The sequence below is a fragment of the Chaetura pelagica genome, unplaced genomic scaffold (genome assembly GCF_000747805.2).
Source record: "Chaetura pelagica isolate M959 unplaced genomic scaffold, ChaPel_1.0 scaffold159, whole genome shotgun sequence".
Lineage (NCBI taxonomy): Eukaryota > Metazoa > Chordata > Aves > Apodiformes > Apodidae > Chaetura > Chaetura pelagica.
The window spans coordinates 947,576-971,131 of NW_009954555.1; the positions used below are offsets into that span (position 1 = coordinate 947,576).

Below are 23,556 nucleotides of genomic sequence, written 5' to 3' on the forward strand. Positions count from 1 at the left end.
GGTTTCACTTCAGCCTTTGGAACTAGATTTCACACCTATGATCTGAATTTGGCCCAAACCACATCCTCCTTCCCCCCAATTATGGTTATATTGCCAAGACCACATTCAGTTAGCACCCTAAGGACCAAACAGCTTGGATTCTCAAGCCAGCCACAGCACTGGCATTGAGCCCAGGCTCACCACAAGTGTCCTGTGATCCCACATACCACTAGAAACTGTTATTCTGAGCATTTAATTTGGGGACTTGTTCTCAGCATCCTGGAAAGCTCATTCCGGGCGTAAGAACAGAGCAGCACCAGGACAGACCCAGCTGCCTAAGTCTAATTCTGCCTTTGCTTATGCATAATTACACAGGGAGAGGACTTGGTCAAGATTGGGCTACAGAGAGGCAGATGTGCCAGAGCTGTGAAAGTTGCTGACAACAGCTCTCAGGAGCCATAGCTGGGGTGAAACCAGGAGCTTGACTGCTGAATGGCACAGCAGGCCTGCACCTGCCTGTCCGCAGCTATGGCTGCTGTGCCACTTTAACAGGGCTCATGTCACACATCACAATTCTGATAAGCCACCCTCCCAGTCACTCCCTGTACTGCTGACATGGGCTCTGAGAGGCACCTGCACACTCTACATGCTGGGCCTTGTGACCCTCCTTAGGGTAGAGGAACAGAAGCCTGCTCCAAGGGAATAATTTTGTCCCGTTCCAACGGGAAACAACACCTAGAGCAACACAAATCACTTGTCAGAGCCTCTCCTTCCAGAAGCACCAGCCAAATACTCTATGCAATAGTGTAGCAGGATATTACACCTCAGTGTGCCTGCCTCAGTTTCCCTTTGTGATTCAATTGGTGTCTGTCTCTCGGTACTCATGCAGGTTTCCCTGGCAGGAGAATCAATTCCCAAGTCCAGACTCCCAGCAGCTCCCACAAGACACCTCTGCAGTGAAAAGCTACAGTGACTTTGCATTTACTCAGAGGCAGTTTCACAAATCAAGGTGGATTGAAGTCACCCCTGGAGAGCCTTTGTGGGGACAACAGGGCCTTGTCTTCTCAAACAGGCTTTCCAAGAACACCCTGCAGACACCTGTTTCCTGCTGCAGCAAGATGGGAACACAGAGGTGGATCCCTCCACACAGCCTGTCTTCCCATGTGCTGCTATAAAGGAAAGTAAAAACTATCCTTGTATTCTTTGGAGTAACAGCCCTTGCTGGAGCTTAATTTTACCCAGTCAAGCAAAACTTGCACAGACATTGTAAATTGTCAATCCCTCAAGGCATAAAACACTAATGTGTTCAGTGGAATGTGCTAAAAATGGCAAGAAGAGTTGGCGCTGCCTGACCCAAAGCCAGGTGGGTCCAGTATTAACAGCAATCCAGTTCCTGGTGGAACAAGTCTGTCTTGGCTTGCAGACAGTATGTTAACAGACCCTGAGGTCTGGGAGAACCTAATTGAGAGAAGGCAATCTAGGAAAAAAGCATCTCTCTGGCTGGATTTTTACTGCTACTCCCATAAACACACTGAGCTGTAAAGCTCCCTCAGGGAAGTCTCACAGTCAGGTCAGAATAGGACTGCACACAGCAACAAGCACCTGGAAAAGCTGAATGAGAGAAACTCAGTGATGATGGGCTTGGCTGGCAAAGAGCATCACCCCCAGGGAGAAGCAAAGCCACCACTGCTGCTGTGGGACCTGGAGCAGAGAGCAGGAAACAGCCAGGAACAGCCAGTGCCAAACAAGCACACAGACAAAACAAGGACATCTGAAAGCTAAAAGTCTCTCTGGAGCTGTATTGATTGTTTTCTACAGAGGTTACAGAAAAGACTGTGGCCATAGAAACCATACAAGGCTCCACTAGGAACTTGCTTTCAGCAAGACCAGGAATTTCAGCCTGTAGGTGCAGAAATTAAGGATACTAGGGCAAGTTGACAAGTGAATTCATTTATCATCTGTTTCACAGAGCAGCCAGGTATTCTGTGACTCAGCGGTACCAGTGGCTGATGCCACAGTTCTGTTCCTCACCAAAGCTCAGCAGGCTGACCTTTGCAGCAGGGAAAGAAAAGCAGTTCCCTCTGCCTGGGCTGCATTATACATTCAGGCTTTACCTTCCTTTGCAGCAACTTGGACTTGTGTTCATAGCTCAGAGATTCAAAGCACAGTCCTGTCAGCCCATGTGCACATCAGGTGCTAACCTGACAACCTTTTAGCTCTTCTGTAGCTGGTGTCACTGCAATGGATTTGCACAGTTGCACGTGCTATCCATGATAGGATGCAGGTATTCTTCCTGACTAGGCCCTACTCTCTTTCAGCAGAAACCAGTTCTGTACAGACCCATGGCTGAAAAGCCACAAGTGGATGCTGGAGAGGCTGAGCAGGTCCCACCGCCGCTGAGCAGCGCTTCAGCACCCTGGACAAGAAGAGCAGCTCAGTCCTCTCCTCAACTACCAGCGCAAGGGGCAGCCACCCTCTGCTTCCGCCCCTCTCTGCTGCACCACACACACCTCTAGGTTTATGCACACACACCAAAATAGGCAGCTTGTATCCTGCCGTCAAAGAAAAAAAATAATCTCCCTGAAAAGCACTAAATTCTTCTGCTAGATACACAGTTTACAGGTGCTGGGGGATCATGATACATTATTGACTTAATAAGTCTATAAACCTCAGTAGAAAGGGATTCTAATCTAAAGATGAAGATAGTTGCTTTAGGCATAAACGTATTACACAGCTTTTCTAGTAACCACCTCTATCACCACCACTTATAACTGTTTTTGATCCCTCTTTCTTCAGGCAAGAAGCTTTATTGCTTTTATTCTCTGCAGTAGAAATCACCTTGCAGATAATCTTAACACCTGAAGCAGCCCTAAAGCTGACAAAGGCTCTAACCAAGTGTCTGGTATCTGCATCAGTCCAGCTGGCTGCTTTAGTGGTTTGGCTGCAGGGAAGTTGCCATGACACCAAATTGCCCGGCTGTGTCTGTAAGCATGGTCAGACACAACTCTGCACCCATTTTCAGGGGCAGGAGGTGAGAAAGTAGACAAGACAGCCTCTTCCCTCCTTTGTTGGCATACTAAAGCAGCAGTCATGTTCCTCAGTTTTAGGAAGGGAATGTTCCTCTCATTCTATCCTACATTACTGCATTCAAGAATGAAGGCAGCAGCAGAGCTGAAGCAGTTTCCCCCTTATCTCTTTTCTGCTGATGACACTTTCTGTGATTCCCTGCTAGGGAATGCTCCCAAACACAGATTTTCTGCCTGCCCCACCAATAGATGCTTTTTTCTATTTCAGGCTCTTCTTGTCATTACAGACAAACAAGAGAGACTGAGGGCACGAGCCAGACCAGCTGCTGGCTGACTGGTGGTAGAGTGCACCAGAGAGGTACCAAGTGCATCCTGTACAGCACAGCTACCTGATCCAGGGAAATAGCAACATGGAAAGGCTGAGAGCTTCTGGGTCAGGTATTTCTACAGTGCTCAAGGACTGTACTTACTCATATTTTTGGCCTGTAAGCCTGTGATGAAAGATCAAAAAACTATCACAAGTTCTTTTCTGTAAGGTAAACAGCAGGATAAAGCAGCAAAGATAGCCACAAGCTAAATAAAAGATGAAATTTTTTCACATCCTGTAGAAGCCACCTATAGAACAGGAGGTGCAACACCATGCTCTAAATGTCTTTCACTAAATGGCAGGAAGGTGAAGGCAAGAGCTCTCAGGTAAGACAAGCAGCATGATGTGCACAATTCAGCTCCTTCCAGACGTTTGGAAATTGCCTCCCTTTAAACAGTTGAGAGAACATGGGACTAGATGACACCAATTCCTATATTTGTCCAGCCTCAGAGCATCTCCTGCACAAACTGTTCAATGCAAACAGCTCATAAATAGCAACTACTCATCTACCTCAAATTATGTTCTTGGATATTGCCATGTTCTACCAGTTTTATTATAACAAAGGGTAAAAATAAGTCAACGCTAGAAACATCTAAAGGCTTTGAAAGTGCTGAAGGAGACACACAAACATTTTACTCTCAAACATGTTATAGTTACATCAATACTCCCCAAGTGCCAGAGTTCAAATAAAAATATATTCATACAAATTTAAAAAAAAAACACAACAATTTATATACACCATGGAATTAGCTTACATCATTTCATAACAAAAAAAAAACAATAACAAAACAAAACAGTGCAAAAAAACAAATGGAAAGGTAAGTTGCTACCATTGGAATGGCTCACAGTAAGTTAACAATTCAAAACTGCATAATTAACACTTCACAGGAAACCACAAGGCAGGGCAGAATGCCCCACACTACCCCCTAACTTTTGCCATCAATACTAAATTCAGTTCCTGGTTATTGTGTTGCTCTGAGTAAAAGGTTACAGGCACCTATGTTAGAAATTTATTGGTAAATCACTAAGGAACCAGAGCCAGAGTAGAAGCAGTTAAGTCTGTTGCAAGAAAGGAACTGAGAGACTCAAGTGTGAGAACAAGACTGATTCAACACAATCTCCTTTGCAACAGTCCTCAGCAGAAGGGAAATGCTGCATCTCCAAATATCAGGTAACTTGTAATTCCCTTTCTGCAGGACACATAACAGTGACTGCACACTGAGACTTCCCCTTAAAGTAGCTGACAGGGTCACCCACCATCCTCATTTACAACTTCTTTGCTGAAGGAGTGAAAGGGGTGTGCTTTCCAGTTGAAATGTTTGAATAAGACAGATGCATAGGCAGAACAGACAGTGCTGACAGCAGGCTGAAAGCAAATGGCCTTCTCATGGGGAAGCACAACTGGTGCTCAGACAAACCTTGACAAGATTTTTCAGTCTGTCTTGTCTGGATTGCCTTAACTTCAGGTCTCAGTAGCAATGACAAGACATCCTGCAGCAAAATACACTGCTGCAGCTTGTGGACAGAGATAAAACAGGACATGATCAGCGCAAGGCAACCTAGGGAGCCCTATTCATATGCAGGAAGAGAAGGAACCTTCCACACACAATCATTCAACATCAGTAACAGGAACAAGATTTGTCATGGAGAGACATAGGGCATTCTTGACAGGTGCTCTGACACTATGGGATTGCTAATTCCACATTAGAGTCATCTGAAATCCCACCAAAAGAGAATTCCTGTGATTTGTAACTGCCCACGAGCACAAATCCTTTAAATGAAGAGTAGGTTAACAGAAGCATATTTCAGACCCACAGCCCAGATCAGGGAGTGCAAAAGGGTGCCAGAAGTTTATTGGAATAAGAGCTCAGTGCAAGAACAGAATTCAGAGAACACAGACATTTTAGAAATCACCTGCAGAGACTATCCAAAGAGAACAAACATCCTGACTCTACTTAGAACTTACAACCTGCAAGTCAAGAGCAGCAGCCAATGCCAACTCATATGTTCTAAGGGACATGCCACACCTGTCCCAGCTATGGAATGCAGGCTGAGGGCACAAGATGGATACCAGCTGTAGAAAAACATCTTTGCTTTACTCTCCAAAGCTTAAGAGCTTGCATGCCTTATTTGAAATGGAGCTAGGATATTCAGAAGCCAGCAAAACTGTTTTAGTGGAGGAGACCAGAGCTGTTTCTCCAAGTTCCACAGTAAGAACAGGAAAAGAACAAACCTATTCCCTGCTCCTTAGACAGGTCACCTCCCAAGCAGCCCTAAGTCAGGCCACAGAGTCCTGGGACACACACACTGCTTCCTTTGCAACAACTGCCACTTCATGTAGCACAGCCCACTTTTTCCTTTGTGGAAATGGTATAAATCCATTCTTAAGAAGAAAGCTCTGCCCTTCTTGTTTAATAAAGCAGCAGATTGGGAAGAACACAGAAAAAATGCCTCCTGATGTCAATGGAGAGGAATAAAAATTAAAATACAAACAACCTTGTTAAAACCCAACCTTGCAGCTGAACCATGCTATGCACTGTACAACAAGGGCAAATTCTACCCTAAAACCTGGCCTCAGGAGTCACTTTTAAGACCAGGTTCTCTCTTGTCTGCTGGACAAAATTCAAGAGCCTCCCATGACTCAGCTGTGTTTACTGCAAGCACAGCCAGACAACACATCTGTCCACAAACTATCCAGACTGAAAAGACTCCTTGAACACCTGAGTTCCAGTGACTTAAAAAGCCCTACGTTTAGACCATGGGCACAAATCCTCCTCCGAACCCTCACTGCAGCAGGGCTAAGCAGGCAGCAGTTTGCAGAGAAGAGTCCTGGAACAATCAGCTGCCACAAAGTCAGAGAGGCTGGTTTTACAGATTTAGTGTTTTGATACATGTGATAAAAATCTAAGTGCTTACAAACAACCTTGTTAAAACCCAACCTTGCAGCTGAACCATGCTATGCACTGTACAACAAGGGCAAATTCTACCCTAAAACCTGGCCTCAGGAGTCACTTTTAAGACCAGGTTCTCTCTTGTCTGCTGGACAAAATTCAAGAGCCTCCCATGACTCAGCTGTGTTTACTGCAAGCACAGCCAGACAACACATCTGTCCACAAACTATCCAGACTGAAAAGACTCCTTGAACACCTGAGTTCCAGTGACTTAAAAAGCCCTACGTTTAGACCATGGGCACAAATCCTCCTCCGAACCCTCACTGCAGCAGGGCTAAGCAGGCAGCAGTTTGCAGAGAAGAGTCCTGGAACAATCAGCTGCCACAAAGTCAGAGAGGCTGCTTTAACAGATTTAGTGTTTTGATACATGTGAGGAAAGGGCAGAACTTCTTCAGACTTAGTCAGGAAAATCTTCAGCATAGGTAAGTTCCCAAATTCAGAAAATACAACTCAAATCTAGCCAACTCCTTATGGCAGACAACAGGTTAACCAGAGTGCTCCAAGGCTGTGCAGAAGCTTTTCTGGGATACATTCCCCATGTTACTTGGCCCAGTCTCTTGGCTGAGAGAATGCTCTGTGCTTTATCAAGCCAATCAGCTCTGCAGCCCCCAGAGGCACAATGCTGGCTTCCCACTGAGGGTTATCTGTATGCAAAACTCGGGGGGCAGGTGCCTGCCGGAACAATACAGGTGCTGGCCAGGATGGTACCTGCTAAAGCAGTGAACTGGCTACAACTGGCTTCTAAGTGCTGATTTTACCCTTACAGATATTTGGCTGTCGCAGTTGCAAACATTATCCCAAGCATTTTTAGAGCACAGAGAGTCCCACTTATCACCCTGCAGCAGATCCTGCCTGTTAGTCACCAGCACCAAGTAACCCTCCTGTACGGCAGCCTCTCATACAGGTCCTCTCATGACAAAGAGATAATTCCATCAAGCCTAGAGATGGGGCATCAGCTCTATTTGCCTCCAGAAAGCAGCACTTCACCATCCTGAGGACATGGCGTTCCCTGGTTTCTAACCCCAGCTGGGAAGGTGTCCCAGGCTCTCACTGTTAGATCAGTACAAGGACAAAGTGCCTACAAATGCCAAGAAATGCAGGAGTGTCAGGGTAGTGACAAAGTGGAGTGTCACAAAGTGCCTTAGAAGGGTCTCTTACAGGGAGATAATAGCAACAGCTAACAGGGAGAAGAGATCTCCCTCCTCTGAGATGCTCTGCAAGTATATTAAATATTTATAACCCTAAACAATAGCTGGAATTTAACTGCTCTGAGTTCCTGATTTGTTGAGTTGCTCACAAAAGTCGGCTGCTGTCAAACATCACAGCAGGGATGCCTCCCCATGAAAGGAGAGAAATTAAGAACAAATGGAGACCGAGTGGAAAAACATGAGCAACTGGGAGCACTAACAATGAGAGGTGTATTTCCAATGAGCTAGATTTTTCTTTTAGTGCTGCTTTGGAGAATGGCTCTTCTCAAAAGCAGCTATTTCATAACTGTACATTTCAGTAACTCCTCTCAGCCTAGACAATGACTCCCTTCTCACACAAATAAGGCAACAGTTGGAGGAACAAGGGAGGAAGAGGAAAAGGGAGACAACATATGGGAGGACAGGGAAGAGATACTGCAGTTCTCTGCACAGGACACAGTGGAGCTAGATGATTCTTTTTCCAACCATTAAAAAAACCCCAAAACAAACCAAAAGAGCAAAATGTACAGTGTCAGGACATCTAATAAAAGAGGATAACTGGGGCACAGGAAAAGAAAAAGTCTGGATCAAGAGTGGTCAAACCAAGTGCCTGAGGCCAACCAACAACTTTGGGCTCAGGCAGCTCCGCAAATTCTCTGGTTAGCAAGATGTTTTCGAGCTCCCCAGGCTTGATATGCATGTGAGAAGCCAAACGGCAAGTCTTGGGCCTTGTGGGGTCCAAGCAGAATGCGAGCGCGTGTGCAGGCTTGGAAGAGGGAGGGAGCCACACCGACAGGGGCAGGGTGGGCAGGGGCATCAAATGGTCTGATAGTGCTGTCTCAGTCTTGCCTGCAGAAATTCATGGGTCAGGTTGTGCCGAGTGATTATCCCAACAATCTTGAAGAGGAAAAAAAGAGGAAAAAAAGATACAAGTCAGTATCACAGATGTGTCACCAAGAGACGTGCATGGTAGAGCTGTTGTTCTTTCCAACCCCCAAAAATGAGGGAACCTGCAAACAGTTCTTGACCAATGCTGAATTAAAGTGGGTTCAGGTTCAAACCTTGTCAAAGCAAAGCCCCTCCCTCTCCCAGCACTTATCTATAGGCAGGACACTCCTTTAACTATACCCAAAGCGACAACTTAACTGTGTCTGGACACAGCAGTAGTTACCCCTGCCTAGGAAGGGAAATCCTGTCCATGTTAGACATCATCTGGATGTAAATGAATCCTTTGGAAAGTGAAAACTGCAACTGGAAGTTACAAAACTGTCTCTTATGGCTTCACTGGAGACATTTCTGGTACGGCACCGCAACGTGCCTGCAGGAGGTTTTGCATCTGATACGTTCTAGGAAGCCCTTAAGACCAAACCAGAGAAATGGTAAAGACCAGCTAGCTGGTGGCTGCACACTAGCCATCAGTAGCTGGCAGGTCACAAAAGCCTGCTAGGGAAAACAGTCAAACCACACAATTCCGCTGATGAAACACCTCAGTGATTTTACACATTAAGAGTTTAGAACTGGGCTGCTCTCTAGTACTGCAGGAGCATCTGGTACTAAACATGTAAGCAACGTCTCGTTTTCAACCAACAGGCTCTGCAAAGTAGCTATTAGGAACCCCAAGAGGCAGAGAAAGCACTGTTGTCTCCTAGGGACAGACCAGCTGAGGCCTAAGGGAAACAGATTCTCGTTAAGTTTATAGGAAGTTACTGACACCTACTGACTATTCCTGAGCATTGTAGATGGCAAAGAAACAAGTACAGTGAATTAGGCACAAAGACTCCTTTCTTTTGCTTTTGCTGCTCCTTTTAGTGGGAACAGAATGCAAGCTCCCTTCCAGCAGAAAAACCTCCTGCCCAAACACAAAGGAATTTCTGCTCTTGACCTTGATTACAGCTGCCAAAGAGAAAGCCAAATCAGTGGTCTCTGATGAGGTACGGGGCCTCTCAACAGGTACAAGACAGTGAGAACTTCCACATGCTGCCAGTCTGAGAGAGAAGACTGCATGTCCTGCCCTTGCAAGGAATGAGGGAACCAGGTTTGGACACAAAAGATGGCAACAACCTCAAAGTAACCAACAATGCTTCAGGGCCTTAGGAAGATCACATTCTGATCTCTTTAAAGCCTGTTTGTTGTTAAAGGAGATTTTAACTCTCCCAAAAGAGGAAAGCATTGCAAAAAACCACACTGGCTTCCTTTGCTCAGCCAAGACAAAAGCGATACAAGGACTCACCTCTCCAACTGCGTTCACAACTGGCAAATGTCTGAGTCCCATTGTCCTAAACAGGTTGAAGACTTGTGACACATGAGTGTTTGGAGAGACAGCAAAGGGTGATGGGTTCATGTACGGGGTGACATCCTAAGGAAGAAGAATAATTATATTATTTACAAGAGGCATTTTCACTATCTCTAGGTATCACTAACAAGCAATTCCTCCAGCTCCTCCAACGCACTGGTCTCTGGACAGGGTATGGGACCACAGGCATCTTCTGTTTCTTCACAAATATTATTTCAGGAATGTGAATTTGTCACAGTTTCTTTGTAACCCATGATCTTATGAACCCAATACTGCAGAAAGTCTCTAAACAGGGCAGGTCCATGAAAATAAGAATGTACATTAAAAAAGCAATTTGGCCTACACAGCAACCTTCCTATCACAAAACCAGTGAAAGGCCTGATCATGGCTAAGCTGCCAGCACAGAGTCCCAAACAGGTTTCAGCAGTTTCCTGTGCAAGCTCACTCAGCAGGAGTCTAAGCTAGAAGGAAGTTAAACTAGACAGGCAACATCTTAAGCTGAAACTAAAGTACCTGTGTGTGATGTTACCTCACAGCCAGTATCAGGATTGACTTGCACATGCAGACAAGGCTGACTGAATGCACGAGAAGCACGGAATGTTGGTCACTGCACCCAAGGGTGGACTTAAACACACTCAGTTTTTTTGAAAGGCTTAGGACAGTCCTAATCTTAAATCAGGGAACACTGTCACACTGCAGTGCATCTCTTACCACTATCATGCGAGGGTTCAGCAACGTGAGGTCCAGGTCATGGATATCTGGGTAGCGGGGATAATCCTCCGACATCTCTGCGTGGGACAGGCGAGGCTGACTCGCACTCTGCAATCACAACAAATACCACTGAACTGATGTCTCACCAGCCCCACACACACAGCTTCTGCAGAGGGACTCCTGGCAGCTCATCTCAGAATGCAGTTCAAACCCAAAGATATCCAGACGTTTAGCTGAGAGAGCAAGGGATCTGCTCTCCACCCCCTGCCAGATCTACACTCCACGCTGGAGGGCAGCAACAAACCAGCCTTGCAGAAGACGAGCAGCAGTCAGAACACACAGCATTCCCTGCTGGCTGCTCTATTTAATATCTGCCCTCCAGTCTCCAGTTCTGACAGGATTGAACCTTTATGCAACAAATGGGTCTACTAGTTTATTTTTGAAACAGTAGCTGTCCTTTTTTCCTGGGGCTATTTAAATAGAAATTAAATTACTTTGCCAGGAAGTTGTGGATGCCCCAACCCTGGAAGTGTTTAAGGACAGGCTGGACAGGACATTGAGCAATCTCATCTAGTGGAAGGGGTCCCTGGCTGAGGCAGGAGGGTTGGAACTAGATTATCTTTATGGTCCCTTCCAACACAAATCATTCCATGATTTTAGGATTTTTATTCTAGAGCTGCAAGGAAGAATTCACTTATCCATCTACAGCTTTTAAAACACAAACACGTTAATTAAAGTGTAAAAACAGGTAAATTCTTTTTAGCAGACCATAAATATTGTTCGCAACCTTCTCAGCTAAGAGGGTTGGGGTATCTGATACAATTCCTGATGAGGAAGACTCACCGACTGGCTCTCGGAGTAACAAACACCCCTGACAAGGAGGGTAACGAGCTGCGAGCGCAAGATCAAGCCATGGAAAGTCAGAGGTCTGAAGCGTTCCTCCATGGTCCACTCTTCACTGGGAGACTGGTCAGGGTACAGGTTGGGGTAGGGAGTGTATCTGTGGCAGATTTAATGTGCTCTAAGTTGCATGAACTTAAGGAGAGACACAAACCCCCACCTCCAAAACAACATCAGTTATTTTACTTCTTTACAACCTTCTGAACATTTCAGGGACTCTTGCTAGAGACAGACAAGCCTTTTCTGCACCAAACAAAACAGCAGGGAGGGGTTAAGAGCCATTACCATGGACAGAGTATGACAAGCAGCAGTATGGACACAGTCACCTAACCCTCCATTTCAAATCACCTGCAATAATTTGGGGATATTTCAGTGCCAAATTATTCAGATTCTAATAAAAGCTAAAGCACCTGGCAAAACCTCAGGGTCAGGACTCAACTTGTAGGAGTCACAATCACTCTGTTAGATACTCACTCACTAGATAGGGCTTCTGCTTGGAACTGCAATACAAGCCTGGTGATTCAGCCTGGTTACCAGAAAGGCAGCATCAGTGTCATGGCACCAAGTCATTAGCTCATCTCTTGGGAGAAGTGAGCTTTGCAGAGCCCCCAGCTTTTTGCAGACAAGAGGGCATTGATTTCTACAGACAAAATATTTTCCCAGGTACGCTATCCCCTCCAGGAAATATTTCTGGATAGGTGTTTGAAGGAAATGTAAGGTAACAGGTTGGACACCATCAGCCTGTTAGCCTAGGACTTGGCCACAGACATGAGCCCCAGCATGGCTGATGACTCACTGCTCCTACATGGATGGTGGCACTCTGTCTTCTGACATATGGAATGACAGAGACTGTACCAAGAATCACAACACCTCCCAACATATGGAAACACGCTGTTCCCATACGTTTGTGCCTACCAGGATCTCACCTTCTCTCCAGCATCTGTTGCAGCAGATCCTCCTTCTCTGGTGGCTCCTCCGTCGCTATGTGCTCATCACACATGTTGCGCAGTTCACTCGAAGGGTAGGACTTCATGGACTGGCTGCGCTTGCGCTGCTCTCCAGCTCGTGTGAGGATGCTGGATTTCTGGAGACGATACACAATTTTCAAACAAGCAGGTGAGCAGTTATCAGAGAGTGACCAAGAACTGTTTTTTCATAGCTTTATGTCACCAGATCAGGTGTTCCTCAGTCAGTGCTGCTGCAGTACTTGTAAGAACAGCAAACAGGACTGTCCTCTCCTTGGACAGAGAACCTGGACTGGAGAAGTTCAGGCAGCCTCTTTTCCTAGAGCCTAAGTATGCCACAAGCATGTTCATTATTCATTCTGACCTTATATTTATGTTTTTTAAGAGACTAAAGCATCTGCCCACTACTCCTTCTACAAAGGAGAGAAGCATTTAGGCACCTACTGATCTCTGCCGTAGTTTCAGGACTTCAGTGCCAAACTTTTTCCATGTCTATCCTAAACAAGTTACTTAATCCTCTCAACTTTTGCCTCTAGGAATACAGCCTACTCTTCCGCCTTTACCATGACCTGGAGAATGGCATGAAATTGGGTCCTTGAAAATTCTGTATTGGATAGTAGGTGATTATCTCTGACATGAATAGCCTAGATAACAGAAGAAAGGGTCTTCCACTCGCAAAACAAAGCTCTTTCCCTTCAATTTACAAAACAACTTCCTACCTTGAACTTGATGTTGTTACTTATGAGTTGATTTCCCTTCATGAACTCCCTCTCATTGCCCCTGTTCTCAGTCACCACAGGGAAGGCATGATGGACAGTGGTGCGCAGGATGCTAACGAGGGACTGGATCCTGGTGTGCGGGTAAACGTACGTCAGGTTGGGCTCCATGATGTCACTGGCTCGAAGCCTGAGGAAACAGAAATCCAAGATTGCTGGATGGATTGTCAGCAACAGAAGGCTAGCGATGGACTAACAAGGAAACAAACCAGTCCCAAAACAAGATCCTGAAGGAGACTGTTGCAGTTTAACTCTGCCAGCTCCTTGTAGCTGTGTGCTCATCCTCACTGGGTTACTAGCCATGCTGACAGAATTGGGTTTTTTAATATTATTTTTTAACATAACATTGTATCAATGATGCATCATAGACAAGGATAAAGGCTCTAATTGGTAACATAAAGTGTGTTTAAACACTATCAGGAAAAGACACATGGAGGGAAGATTAAATGCTGCTAGAAGCAGGGTCCAATGGTACATTTTCATTGAGTTCTTGCTGAACCTCACAAATCTGCTCCTCAGCTCTGTCCACTCCTCCTCAGAAAGGGCTCCAGCCACTCATTCCTGACAGGCTTGATGCACAACTCTCAGTTCCTCTCACAGCAGTCCTCCTCACAAGAGCTCCTCTCAGAGCACCCAGGTTCATTGAAGTCCAAGCAACATTCCCCTGCATTACACCATTCCTTTCTGAGCCAGAACCCTACCACAAACTGTAACCCACAACCCTGCAAAGAGAAGCAGACTTACTTATCCATTTCCACCTCTGTTTCCCACTCCAGGAGAGGCACTCCCCTCAAGTTCACATGGATGTCATAAATGCCTTTGTTGAAAAAGTCTCCTGTCCACTTGGCTACCTGCAGAAAAATTGGAATGTCTACTGAGTTGTTGTTGCTTCAAATACAAGACTCCTTGGCTTATCAAAGCCCTGGAAGCAACAGAGATCCATGTTCAAGCAGTTTGCAAGAAGCCAGAGCTAAAACTCTGCACTCACCATGAGGGTAATCATTATTGGGAGCCCATAGGTGATCTCGTTGGTCGATTCAATTAGGATGACAGTCAGGCTAATTGTCATGCGCACCACTCCTCCCAGGAATGCTGCTGCCCCAATCAGTGCAAAGGTTCCTGAGTAGATGTGATCCAGGCCGATGTAGCTGGGACAAAACACAGAGTCCAGAGATTCAGATAAACTGACTGAGAGCTGCAGCACCTCTCTCCCACACATACACACACTCAATGCACCTTTTGAGGAGGTTGGCAACCAGGCGTCCGAAGGCAGCCCCACAAAGCAGTGATGGCACAAAAAGACCACTGGGCACAGAGATCCCATATGTCCAGCAGGAGAGTAAGAAATAGAGAAGGAAGAACAAGGACAGTGTGACTGGGCTGAAAGTACCTGCAACACAAGAAGAATCATGACTAAAGAGGCACAGGAGTGTTGGACAAAGACAATAGTCTCACACCATCCACCCCCTCATCTCACAGCAGGCTCGTCTCACAACTGCTTACTGTCCCAGTTCAAACACACACAAATACAATGAATACGTGAAAATAGAGGAAAAACAGGCCTTTCTTCCCATGGAGAAGGCTTTCACCAATTGTATTAGCAGTTCCCCAGAGCTATGAAGGCTTGAGGATGCTCTTTGCCTTGTGGTTCTTATGACAAGGCTGGTTCAAGCAAGATGAAGCTCTGAAGCCTAAGCATGGGATGGGGCACTGTCTCCCAGCTACTCACCGTCTTGGTGGAAGAGCTGCAAAATAGCCGATTCCTGAGGGTTGAAGAAGAGTGTGGCCATGTCATTGTAGGTTTCATTCGGGCAGAAAAAAGTTTTGATGCTTGAATTCACATCCTCTGACATACCCTGATGCAGGACATAAAAGATATGCACAGTTGAAATCCAGCCTTTGTGCAAAATGGGAGCAATCCTTCTGTTCAGGGCCATCAGCCCATGTTTTGGGAAGTTCAGACCAAACATCAGTAGCAGAGATGGGGCCTGCAGCATCAATGGGCTTCTTGCTTCACAGCTTGAGCTGCTTTGCCAAAGTACAAAAGCACAAAAGGCAGCTTACATTATTACCCCAAGCTCCTGCAACTGTCTGTGGGCTTTCACTGAAGTTCTGTTCTGCACTGCACGCTGCCAAAACCTCATTATGTGTCTGTGCTTCTCTGGAGGACAAACAAAATGATGGGGACATACGATCTTCACATAAGATCCCTCACCTGCAGGCTCAGTGTGTCATTGCCACTATGACTGGTGGAAGACATCTGCCGGCATTCCCCCAGAACCATAGAAGCTACAAAGACCACAAGGGTGGTAGTCAACGACACCAGCAGGCTCTCCAACACTCTGCAGATACAGAAAAGCAATAAAACACACACTGAAGCCACACTCAGCCTTGTAACCCAGTTCCAGCTCTGCACACAGCTTTGATAAGGCTGCAAGAACAAGCAGTCACCACAACTTAACATCAGAAGCAGGAGACCTGGCAAATCAAGCTGAATTATTACTTGGTTGCCAGGGATTGCATCAACTGTCCCTTTTAATTGCCTGTCCCAAAAAGGAGCTATTTCTGCCCATAGAACACGTAACAGTCACATATAAAGAGCCACAGGGAAGGGGTTAGTGACGAGGTTGTTCACATGGAAACAATGTCCTGAAATCCTTTCAGGGTAAAAGTCTAGACAGGACTGGACAGGTTGATGCATAGTCTCTCATATCTCTTTTCTAACTGCTAAAATACAATTTGTTGGTTTTTTGTAAAACCTGGGCTTCCTATTTGGGAATTGTCTAGAGTAAACAAATGGCAATTTTTGAGAATTACATGACAACTCCCTCTCTAAACAGGACAGATATTAGCTCAATTGTAGATTTAGTTAACCAAGATAATTTAAAAATAGTGGCATTGGCTATTCCTTCCACATCTCTTTGGACAAGACACACAAAAACACTGCATGGAGACAAAGCTCTGGTTTGTTCAGCTACAGCCTTTATTATAAAGAGGTCCCTTCAATAGCCCTTGGGAGGGAGGCTGCAGCTCTCTCTGTGCCACCAGAGTAATGACAAAAATGTACAGGGACTGCAACGTCTGTTTTCTGGTGTTTACAGTCCTACGGAGGCCTCATTTTGTGATTTTAACAATAGGTCTGTGATTTCCTCCAGACCCACTCTTGATCGCTGCTTTTGCTTTGGGGCAGTGAACACAGATCAGAAACACCTGCAAAAACTAAATGGAGCACAAATACCTGACCAGCTTTGGCTTGGGGTGCACGTTCCGCATCCTGTACTTTGCAAGCCTCTTGTTCAGGCAGTTGAAGGTGGCTCCAAGAAGGCCTCCTACAATCCCCATCAGAATGAAGAAGCCCAAATCCACTGCTGTCCAGAGGTGGCATTTCTTATCAGACTCAGAACACTATGTGCAGAAAAGGGTAAAAATAATCATTACAGTAGCTGCTGCAATTTCCTACTAATGTTTCTGTCCCCATAGGAGACTTTGAGGAGCTCTGATCAAAGGGGAACAATTCTGTCTTAGGCTATCAAGGTATTGCAGCTAAATAGCAACTGCCCATCATGGAAATACAGGCATGAATTGAAAAACAAACAAACAAAACCAAACCAGAAAGAAACACTGAACTGACCAAAGACTGGGGGGGAGGGCTGGAAATAACAGCACTAAATCTTACCTTAAACTCCCCAAAGTTCAGCAGCCCAGGGAGCTGGAAAGACCCCCAACTTCCAAACTGGATCCCAGAGCGGAAAAAATTCAGGGTGAAGGTGGCTGCCATAGAACAGAAGAGCTGAGGAAGTGAAAAAAAAGGAAGAACTAAACACTCCCCAAATTAAGACCGGCACAGACAGCTCTTCCTTGAGACTTCTGCCTGGGGAAAGGAACCGCAGAGCCTTCCCAACCTTTCAGAAAACAGTCCTACTCAGGTTTAACACCCTTTCCCTAGACAGTGAGGCTGGAATGGACTGCTACAAACTATTTGGTATCTCACAGTAGTTAGAAATTTCGCCCAGCAATCCTTGCAGCAAAAGCTCCTTTTTTTGTGTGTGTGCCAAAGATAGTGATTTCCAGTTGTAAATCAATTACATGGCACTAACACAGCCCATTTAGAATTGGAATTGAGGTCTTCATTGGCTTGAGAGAGTTCCTATCTTGGTAAATCCTCTGGCTCCTTTAATCCCCATTGAGAAAGAGTTAACTGAATCTCATTGACAGGATATTTAGCATAAAAAAATGCAAAAAAGAATTAAATCCAATACATTTTAAAAATACTATCAACTTCATGAAAGTAGGCACTAGAAGCAGAGAAATCAGCAACCTGAAGGCACAAGGAATTGCTGCAATCCAGCTCCCGAAGGCAGAGAAAAGCAGACAGAAATCCATCACCTGCCCTTTCTCCCAGGTACACTAAATCTGCTGCCTCGAGTTGTCCCATAGCTCCACATATTACCAGCCTCATCTCTGCTCCTGACCTGTAGTGATTCTGGAGCACTAATTGAAGCATCCACCTCTCTCCTGCCAGGACAGCTCAGGAGGAGACAGGATAATCTGAAAGTCCTCACAGACAAGCCCTCCCAAAGGTTCAGCTCAAGGAAGTGACACAGAAAGAGCCAGTCATTACTCACCACTTTCCATGTAAGTCCCTGGTTCCAGAAAGACGAACCTTCTTCCAAGCTGAAAAGAGTGCCTCCAATTGGGGCCCCAAAGGCAGCAGCAACTCCTGCAGCAGCTCCAGCAGACACAAAATCCCTTTTATCCCTGAAATGAAGAGAAAAAATATTTCAATTTAACGAAGTAGAGCTCTGGAGGTGCTTAGGTTCTGCAAAGTAAGAGCATTCCCATTTATGGATACATCCCAGGGATACAGGAGGGACAGCTGGGAGAAGTGTTTGGCCATGGCAGGCAAAACCATTTATTCAGTAAGTCATTGCAGCATCAAGCTCTTTCTCTAGAGCAGAAATACAGTGCAAAACTCTGGCAGTGCACAACTGCCCATTGTATGAGAAAACATCCCAAAATGTCCAGCACCACTTGAAGGAATTACAGGAGGGAAGGGCAACATTTTCTTCACATTTGTGTGGAGCACCCTTCTCTAGTATATCTTGGTCATAAGCGGTTAGTACCTGAGCTTGTTGCCCACAACAAAGCCATTTAACCACTCAGATTAAAGGTTTTAAATAGGTAGAGAGTACAACAGAACAACAGTGAACACGGAAACCAGCGCAGAATGGAAGAGTCGAGTCCTGGTGGTGTTGCTGCAGAATGAAACTGCAGGACACCAGAGAGAAAATGAATAACAAATTGACTGATTCATCCCAGCCCCCCAGCCTTCTCCCCAGGAAGTCTGCTCACTCATCCACCTCTCCCCTCCTCCACACCCTGGATACAGTACCTGTCACTGCGGAAATAGGGAAAGTTAAATTGGATCTTCCTCAAAGAGATGCTCTGGAACTAAAAACAAAGTGAGGATTTAGAAACACAGTGAGAAAGAAACTTACTCCTCACAGTACTCTAACTAAGCAGTGGTGTGACCAGGCCAGTGACCCAGGCCAGCACTAACCTGTGGCAAACCCGCACCCACGACAGCACCACTGTGAATCATTGGACCTTCCTTCCCGACAAAAAGACCTGGAAAAATAGGCAAAACACTCCTCTCACTCTCCCTTGCTGACAATGCCAGGAGAGATGAGCTCACCTCACCCATGCCATGGCACAGTCCCCTGTGCCAGAACTGCAGCTCCTCCCTGTCCCCTCACAGTGAAGGACAGTGCTGACCTTTACCCCCTCAGCCCCCCAAATGTTTTTGAAGACTTCCCAGACATGGCATTCCAAGTGGGAAGAACCAAAAGACAGCTGTTATAAGGACTATGAACCCTTCAGGTTACTCTGCCCTGCTGCCTGGAACATAACCTCCGGGCTGCTCCAGACAATTGGTTCTGGGGAATTCTCAGGTCTCCCTCTTTGACTGAGCCAGAAAAAGCCACTCCTGACTAGCCCACCCAGCAAAGTTCCTGTTCCCCCAAAAGTTCTGATCCTTCTGTCCATCTGCTCTACATATGCATTCAGGGCTCATGACTCTGCCCCAGCCCATCAACAGAATTCTACTGGAAAGGCATGAGAAGCCCTTTGTGTCCTATGCACAGCAGAGACTGCATTTTTCCCTCTTGAGTGATTACTTATCCCAACACGATTAAGCCACCACAGCCCTTCTTACCCCCTGCCACACTGAAGAGCACTCCCATGGCTTTGCACACCACTGTCCGGAGACGCACAACTCCCGGAACCTTCACCCCGTTGAGGTAGCACTTAATTTCAGGAATTCCTGATCCAGCTGCTACAGGCTGCAGAAAATAAACACTGATGTTGTGCTGAAATTGATTCCAAGGGCAAACAACAGTATCACATCAGAAAGCACAGCAAGGGACCAAGAGACCCTACTTAGCTAAATCAGTTAGCACTGGGAAGCTAGTTTGGTATCTTGGGCAGAAAGTGCTCCTGATAAGATGCAAACTTCATAGCCAGGACCTGTGTGAGAGCGAAGGGTGGCTGTTTAAGGAGAAGCAGTGGACCAAAGTCTTACTTGGATCAGGACCAGAAGACTGGCAAGAAAAACAAAGGTCAGGTTGAACCCTAGCAGCTCCAGCAAGGACAAGGCAAGACAGCCCTTCTCAGTGCACTCTTCCACCGCTGCAGGGACAGTCAAGGAAAACAACAACGTTGCCCCCACCAAAACACAATCATTCCATATGATCCAGGGGTCGCACCAGCATCAGTAGCCAAGTCTGGACAGATTGATTACACATCCTATCAAGAAGCCAGGCTTCCTTTTCAGAGCTCAAGACTAAGTGACAAAGAAGGGAAACTATTCATTCTTTCATGGACTAGCCTTTGCCTATGTACATGATATTGGAACTATTCCTTGGTTTCAAGGGCTGAATTACATGGGCATTGATTAATCTTGATTAATCATCCACTTGATTAATCAACAACAGGACTGATGGCAGAAGTCTGAGTGTCAGCTGTTCTGAGCAAAACACAGCAACAGAAAAAGGCCACCTGAGCCTAACAGGAACCCATTAAGTAGGTAAAGGATACAGCTTTGTACCACCTGGAACTTGAGCTTGGTGAGGAGACGTACAAAGAAATCCACAAAGAGACCCACCTATGAAAAAGACAGATCTGCCATCAGAAATGACCACATACAAGTAACAACAAAGTTTTACTAACCCCTTTACTAAGTCCTACCAGAAGTATGCACACATGGGAGAACAGAGGATGAAGAAAGCAAAAGAAGTGTTGTTCAGAGTAAAGTAACTTCAGAAGTTCAGATTTGCTGCTTCTCTCCTTCTCATTGGGACAAAACTATCCTAGAAATTCCTGAAGAGATGCATTTCAGAGGACTAAGCTGGTAGCATTTTTAACACCCACAGCACACTGCAGGGCACAGAAGACAGCCAGTGTTTAACTGAGGGGTACAGTCAGCAGAGCTGATTTTCAAACGCTCTAGAAAGCACATGCAGAGAAGTCAGTTGTGCCAAACATAACGTACAGTGTAGCTGTCAATTTGCATCCTTTTTTTATTAAGTGCTCACTTTGGACAAGTTTTACTATATGCAGAATTAAAGGATTTACCAGAATACTTGGCAAAGAAAGCACAGCAAGACCTGACAGAAAAAGGCTTCCTGGAAAATAATCTAGCAACAACATGCTATAATTCCTATAAAATAACTTCAGCTACTAAGCCTTCCACTTAATGAAGGAGAATATTTCCTTCTCTTTACTCCTCAGCCATTGACTTCTAAATTATTCCTGCTTAGTCTCCTGAATTTTCCTCATTCCCTAAACAGTATGAATCTTACCAATCCTGTGCAGACTCCAATAGCAAAAACCATCACCCACTTCACTGCTTCGTACCTCTGGGCTTTCTGTTTAGGAAGAGAATAAAAAACATATAAAATAATAATTATTTTTTTTTTAAAAAAGGCAAATCAAAAAGCATCAAAGAAAAGCTGGTTTGGGCTCCACAACTCAATTACAGCTAGAGTGGTAATTCAACACAAGACAGTGACACCAGCAAACTGGAAACAGGGAACTGGATGTGCTGAACTCCCTCACTTTACACCTGAGGCTCAGAACAGATGCTGGGAGTTACAATCTCTACGCATATTTTTATTCTTTTTGTAGAGAAACCAAAAGAACACACAAAATTTTTTTCATGAAGAAGAAAAAAACTCCACAAAACATCCCACAATGGATTGTATTTAGAATCATAAGAGTGGTTTGGGTTGGAAGGGACCTTCAGGGATCATCTAATCAACCCTTCTGCCATGAGCAGCAGCATCTTTCACTAGATCAGGTTGCTCAAAGCCCCATCCAACCTGACCTTGAGTACTTCCAATGACAGGTCACCCACAGCTTCTCTAGGAAATTTTCTCTGGACAATTTCCATGGGTTTAACTCTCAAGCTAATGAAAAAGAATGAACAAGGTCCTACCTTGTTGTCCATGCTCTCCAAAACTTCCAAGTATGGGTCGTTGATACAGCGATCATAATCCAAGCTCTGAAAAACGTCAAGAGGTCAATTTAAGAGAACCAGTTGGAACACATTGTGCACAAAACTGGGGATGGAAGAGCTTGTTAAAGATGACAGAAGTCATTACTGCCCCCACAGTAGGTCTTGCAAATAATAGGAGAAAAAAATTCCTGGAAACAACCTTATTTCCAGCAGAGCCAAACCCTGAGAATCAGAAATGAAAGAAGTGACCAAATTCACTGCCCAAGCTGAGAGACACAAAGAACCAAACAGGAACACGACTCATAAATACAACTTTAATTTAAAGAGAACACATTGTGCAGATTTAGACTTTACTTCATTAAGCACCTCCAATTTGATAGTGCAGGGAATAACACTAGACCTTTTATTTAACCTCTCACTACAACAGGAACACTAAATAAGAACTCTCTATGAACAGAATCAATTCTTAAGCCTGCCACAGTAGGAAGTTAAAAGCAACATAGAGTTGCCCAGTCATACTCAAAGTACCACTAAGTTTCTATCTTCATTAACATCACTTCTTCAAGCCAAGCAGTAACATGCTGAACTGGTGACATCTATGCTGACAGCAACTGCTCTAAATAGGCCAGGGCCCCCACAGAGACATGCAAAAAGCAAAAATCTCCTGTAAGAACCACGATCTGATAGATGGGAAGATTTGCTGTGAGCCAGCATGACACCCAAGACAGCAGTAAGGCAACAGTAACGGTAGCTGCAGATTTCTACAGTCAAGAGAAAACAAGCCCACTACAGCCTGTAAACCTCACATTTAAAAAATGGAACAATGCAGCAGACAGTGAATTTTTGCAGCAAGAGTCTGACTTAAGCAGTGGATGTTCAAGCTCTACTCACAGGGCTCTAACCCAGAAATGTATAATGATTAGGAGCAGTCTTCTTTAAGTGCAGCAACTCTTGGCATTTCTGCTGATGACACTGCATTCTAACTAGTGATGCATTTTGGGTACCCACCCTGTTAAAAACTCAAGAGTCAAAGCTTGCCTAAAGTTCTTTTCACTTTAGTTTCACAAGCTGTTATCTGTTAATCTCCCACCTCATAGTCTTTTCGTGGAAGGATCTCATCCTCCTCTTCATGAGTTTCTCCTAGAATTGTCTGCAAAACAAACGTGGAAAAGGATAATCATAAAGTGAATGAGTGTGTGCACCAGTGCTCATCAACACTGGTAGCAAAGCCACAATTAGGCAAGGCCTATGCCAACAGTGCCTAGCAAGTCAGAGTATGGATTACCAGACCACCACTCTGGGGTAATTGTATAAGGTCTTACCTGAAGCTGGCCCCTCAGCAAGAGCACCCTACATTACTACATGGGAGCTCCCCTCAAGCACGGCAGAGCACTAAACCCACACCCCGACTTCCTTACAGAGAAGCCCTGGGCAACAAACACACAGGCAGCACCGCCCTACACGGGGCAGCTGGAGAGAGCCCCTGCCAGAGCCGCTCCCCTCTAGGGCTGCAAGAGCTGCTGTGCCCAGAGCAGCAGCCGCGCACGCCGAGGCACAGGCCAGAGGGGCCGGGAGCGCAGGCCCAGCCGCGGGAACGGGCAGCGGGACAAGGCCGAGGCCAAGGCGGCTGAGGTAAAAGAGCGGGAACAACCTGAGGTACCGGGCCCTGAGGCGCCGGGCCGAGGCACCCGCGCCAGGGCACCCGGGCCCTGAGACGCCTCTACCAGGGGCCAAGGCACCGGGTCCTGAGCCGCCGGGTGGAGGCACCGGCACCTGGAGCTGAGACACCGGTCCCAGCGCCGCACACAACGCTCACCGTCCCCACAGCCCCCCCGCCCTCAGGCTCTCCCGGGGGCCCGCGCGGCGGCAAGGCCGGGCCCCGCCCC

At 45.9% G+C, this 23,556-nt stretch overlaps 1 protein-coding gene across 1 annotated transcript in view; it reads right to left on the minus strand.

Annotated features, from left to right (window-relative positions):
• Positions 1–8,326: 8,326 nt before the first annotated feature.
• Positions 8,327–23,556, minus strand: part of CLCN6 (chloride channel, voltage-sensitive 6) — a 17,962-nt gene continuing 2,732 nt past the window's right edge. Inside the window, exons 2-23 of the mRNA XM_010005239.1 lie at positions 22,761–22,820; positions 21,650–21,715; positions 21,015–21,080; positions 20,251–20,317; positions 19,736–19,842; positions 19,370–19,496; positions 18,716–18,783; positions 18,548–18,606; positions 17,781–17,913; positions 16,832–16,945; positions 16,394–16,560; positions 15,371–15,497; positions 14,885–15,011; positions 14,392–14,545; positions 14,144–14,303; positions 13,900–14,006; positions 13,099–13,285; positions 12,341–12,498; positions 11,358–11,514; positions 10,515–10,622; positions 9,741–9,866; positions 8,327–8,407 (exon numbers count right to left, since the gene is read on the minus strand). Of these exons, the coding sequence (XP_010003541.1) occupies positions 8,327–8,407; positions 9,741–9,866; positions 10,515–10,622; positions 11,358–11,514; positions 12,341–12,498; positions 13,099–13,285; positions 13,900–14,006; positions 14,144–14,303; positions 14,392–14,545; positions 14,885–15,011; positions 15,371–15,497; positions 16,394–16,560; positions 16,832–16,945; positions 17,781–17,913; positions 18,548–18,606; positions 18,716–18,783; positions 19,370–19,496; positions 19,736–19,842; positions 20,251–20,317; positions 21,015–21,080; positions 21,650–21,715; positions 22,761–22,820 (2,526 nt within the window). The remainder of the gene's footprint in view (positions 8,408–9,740; positions 9,867–10,514; positions 10,623–11,357; positions 11,515–12,340; positions 12,499–13,098; positions 13,286–13,899; positions 14,007–14,143; positions 14,304–14,391; positions 14,546–14,884; positions 15,012–15,370; positions 15,498–16,393; positions 16,561–16,831; positions 16,946–17,780; positions 17,914–18,547; positions 18,607–18,715; positions 18,784–19,369; positions 19,497–19,735; positions 19,843–20,250; positions 20,318–21,014; positions 21,081–21,649; positions 21,716–22,760; positions 22,821–23,556) is intronic.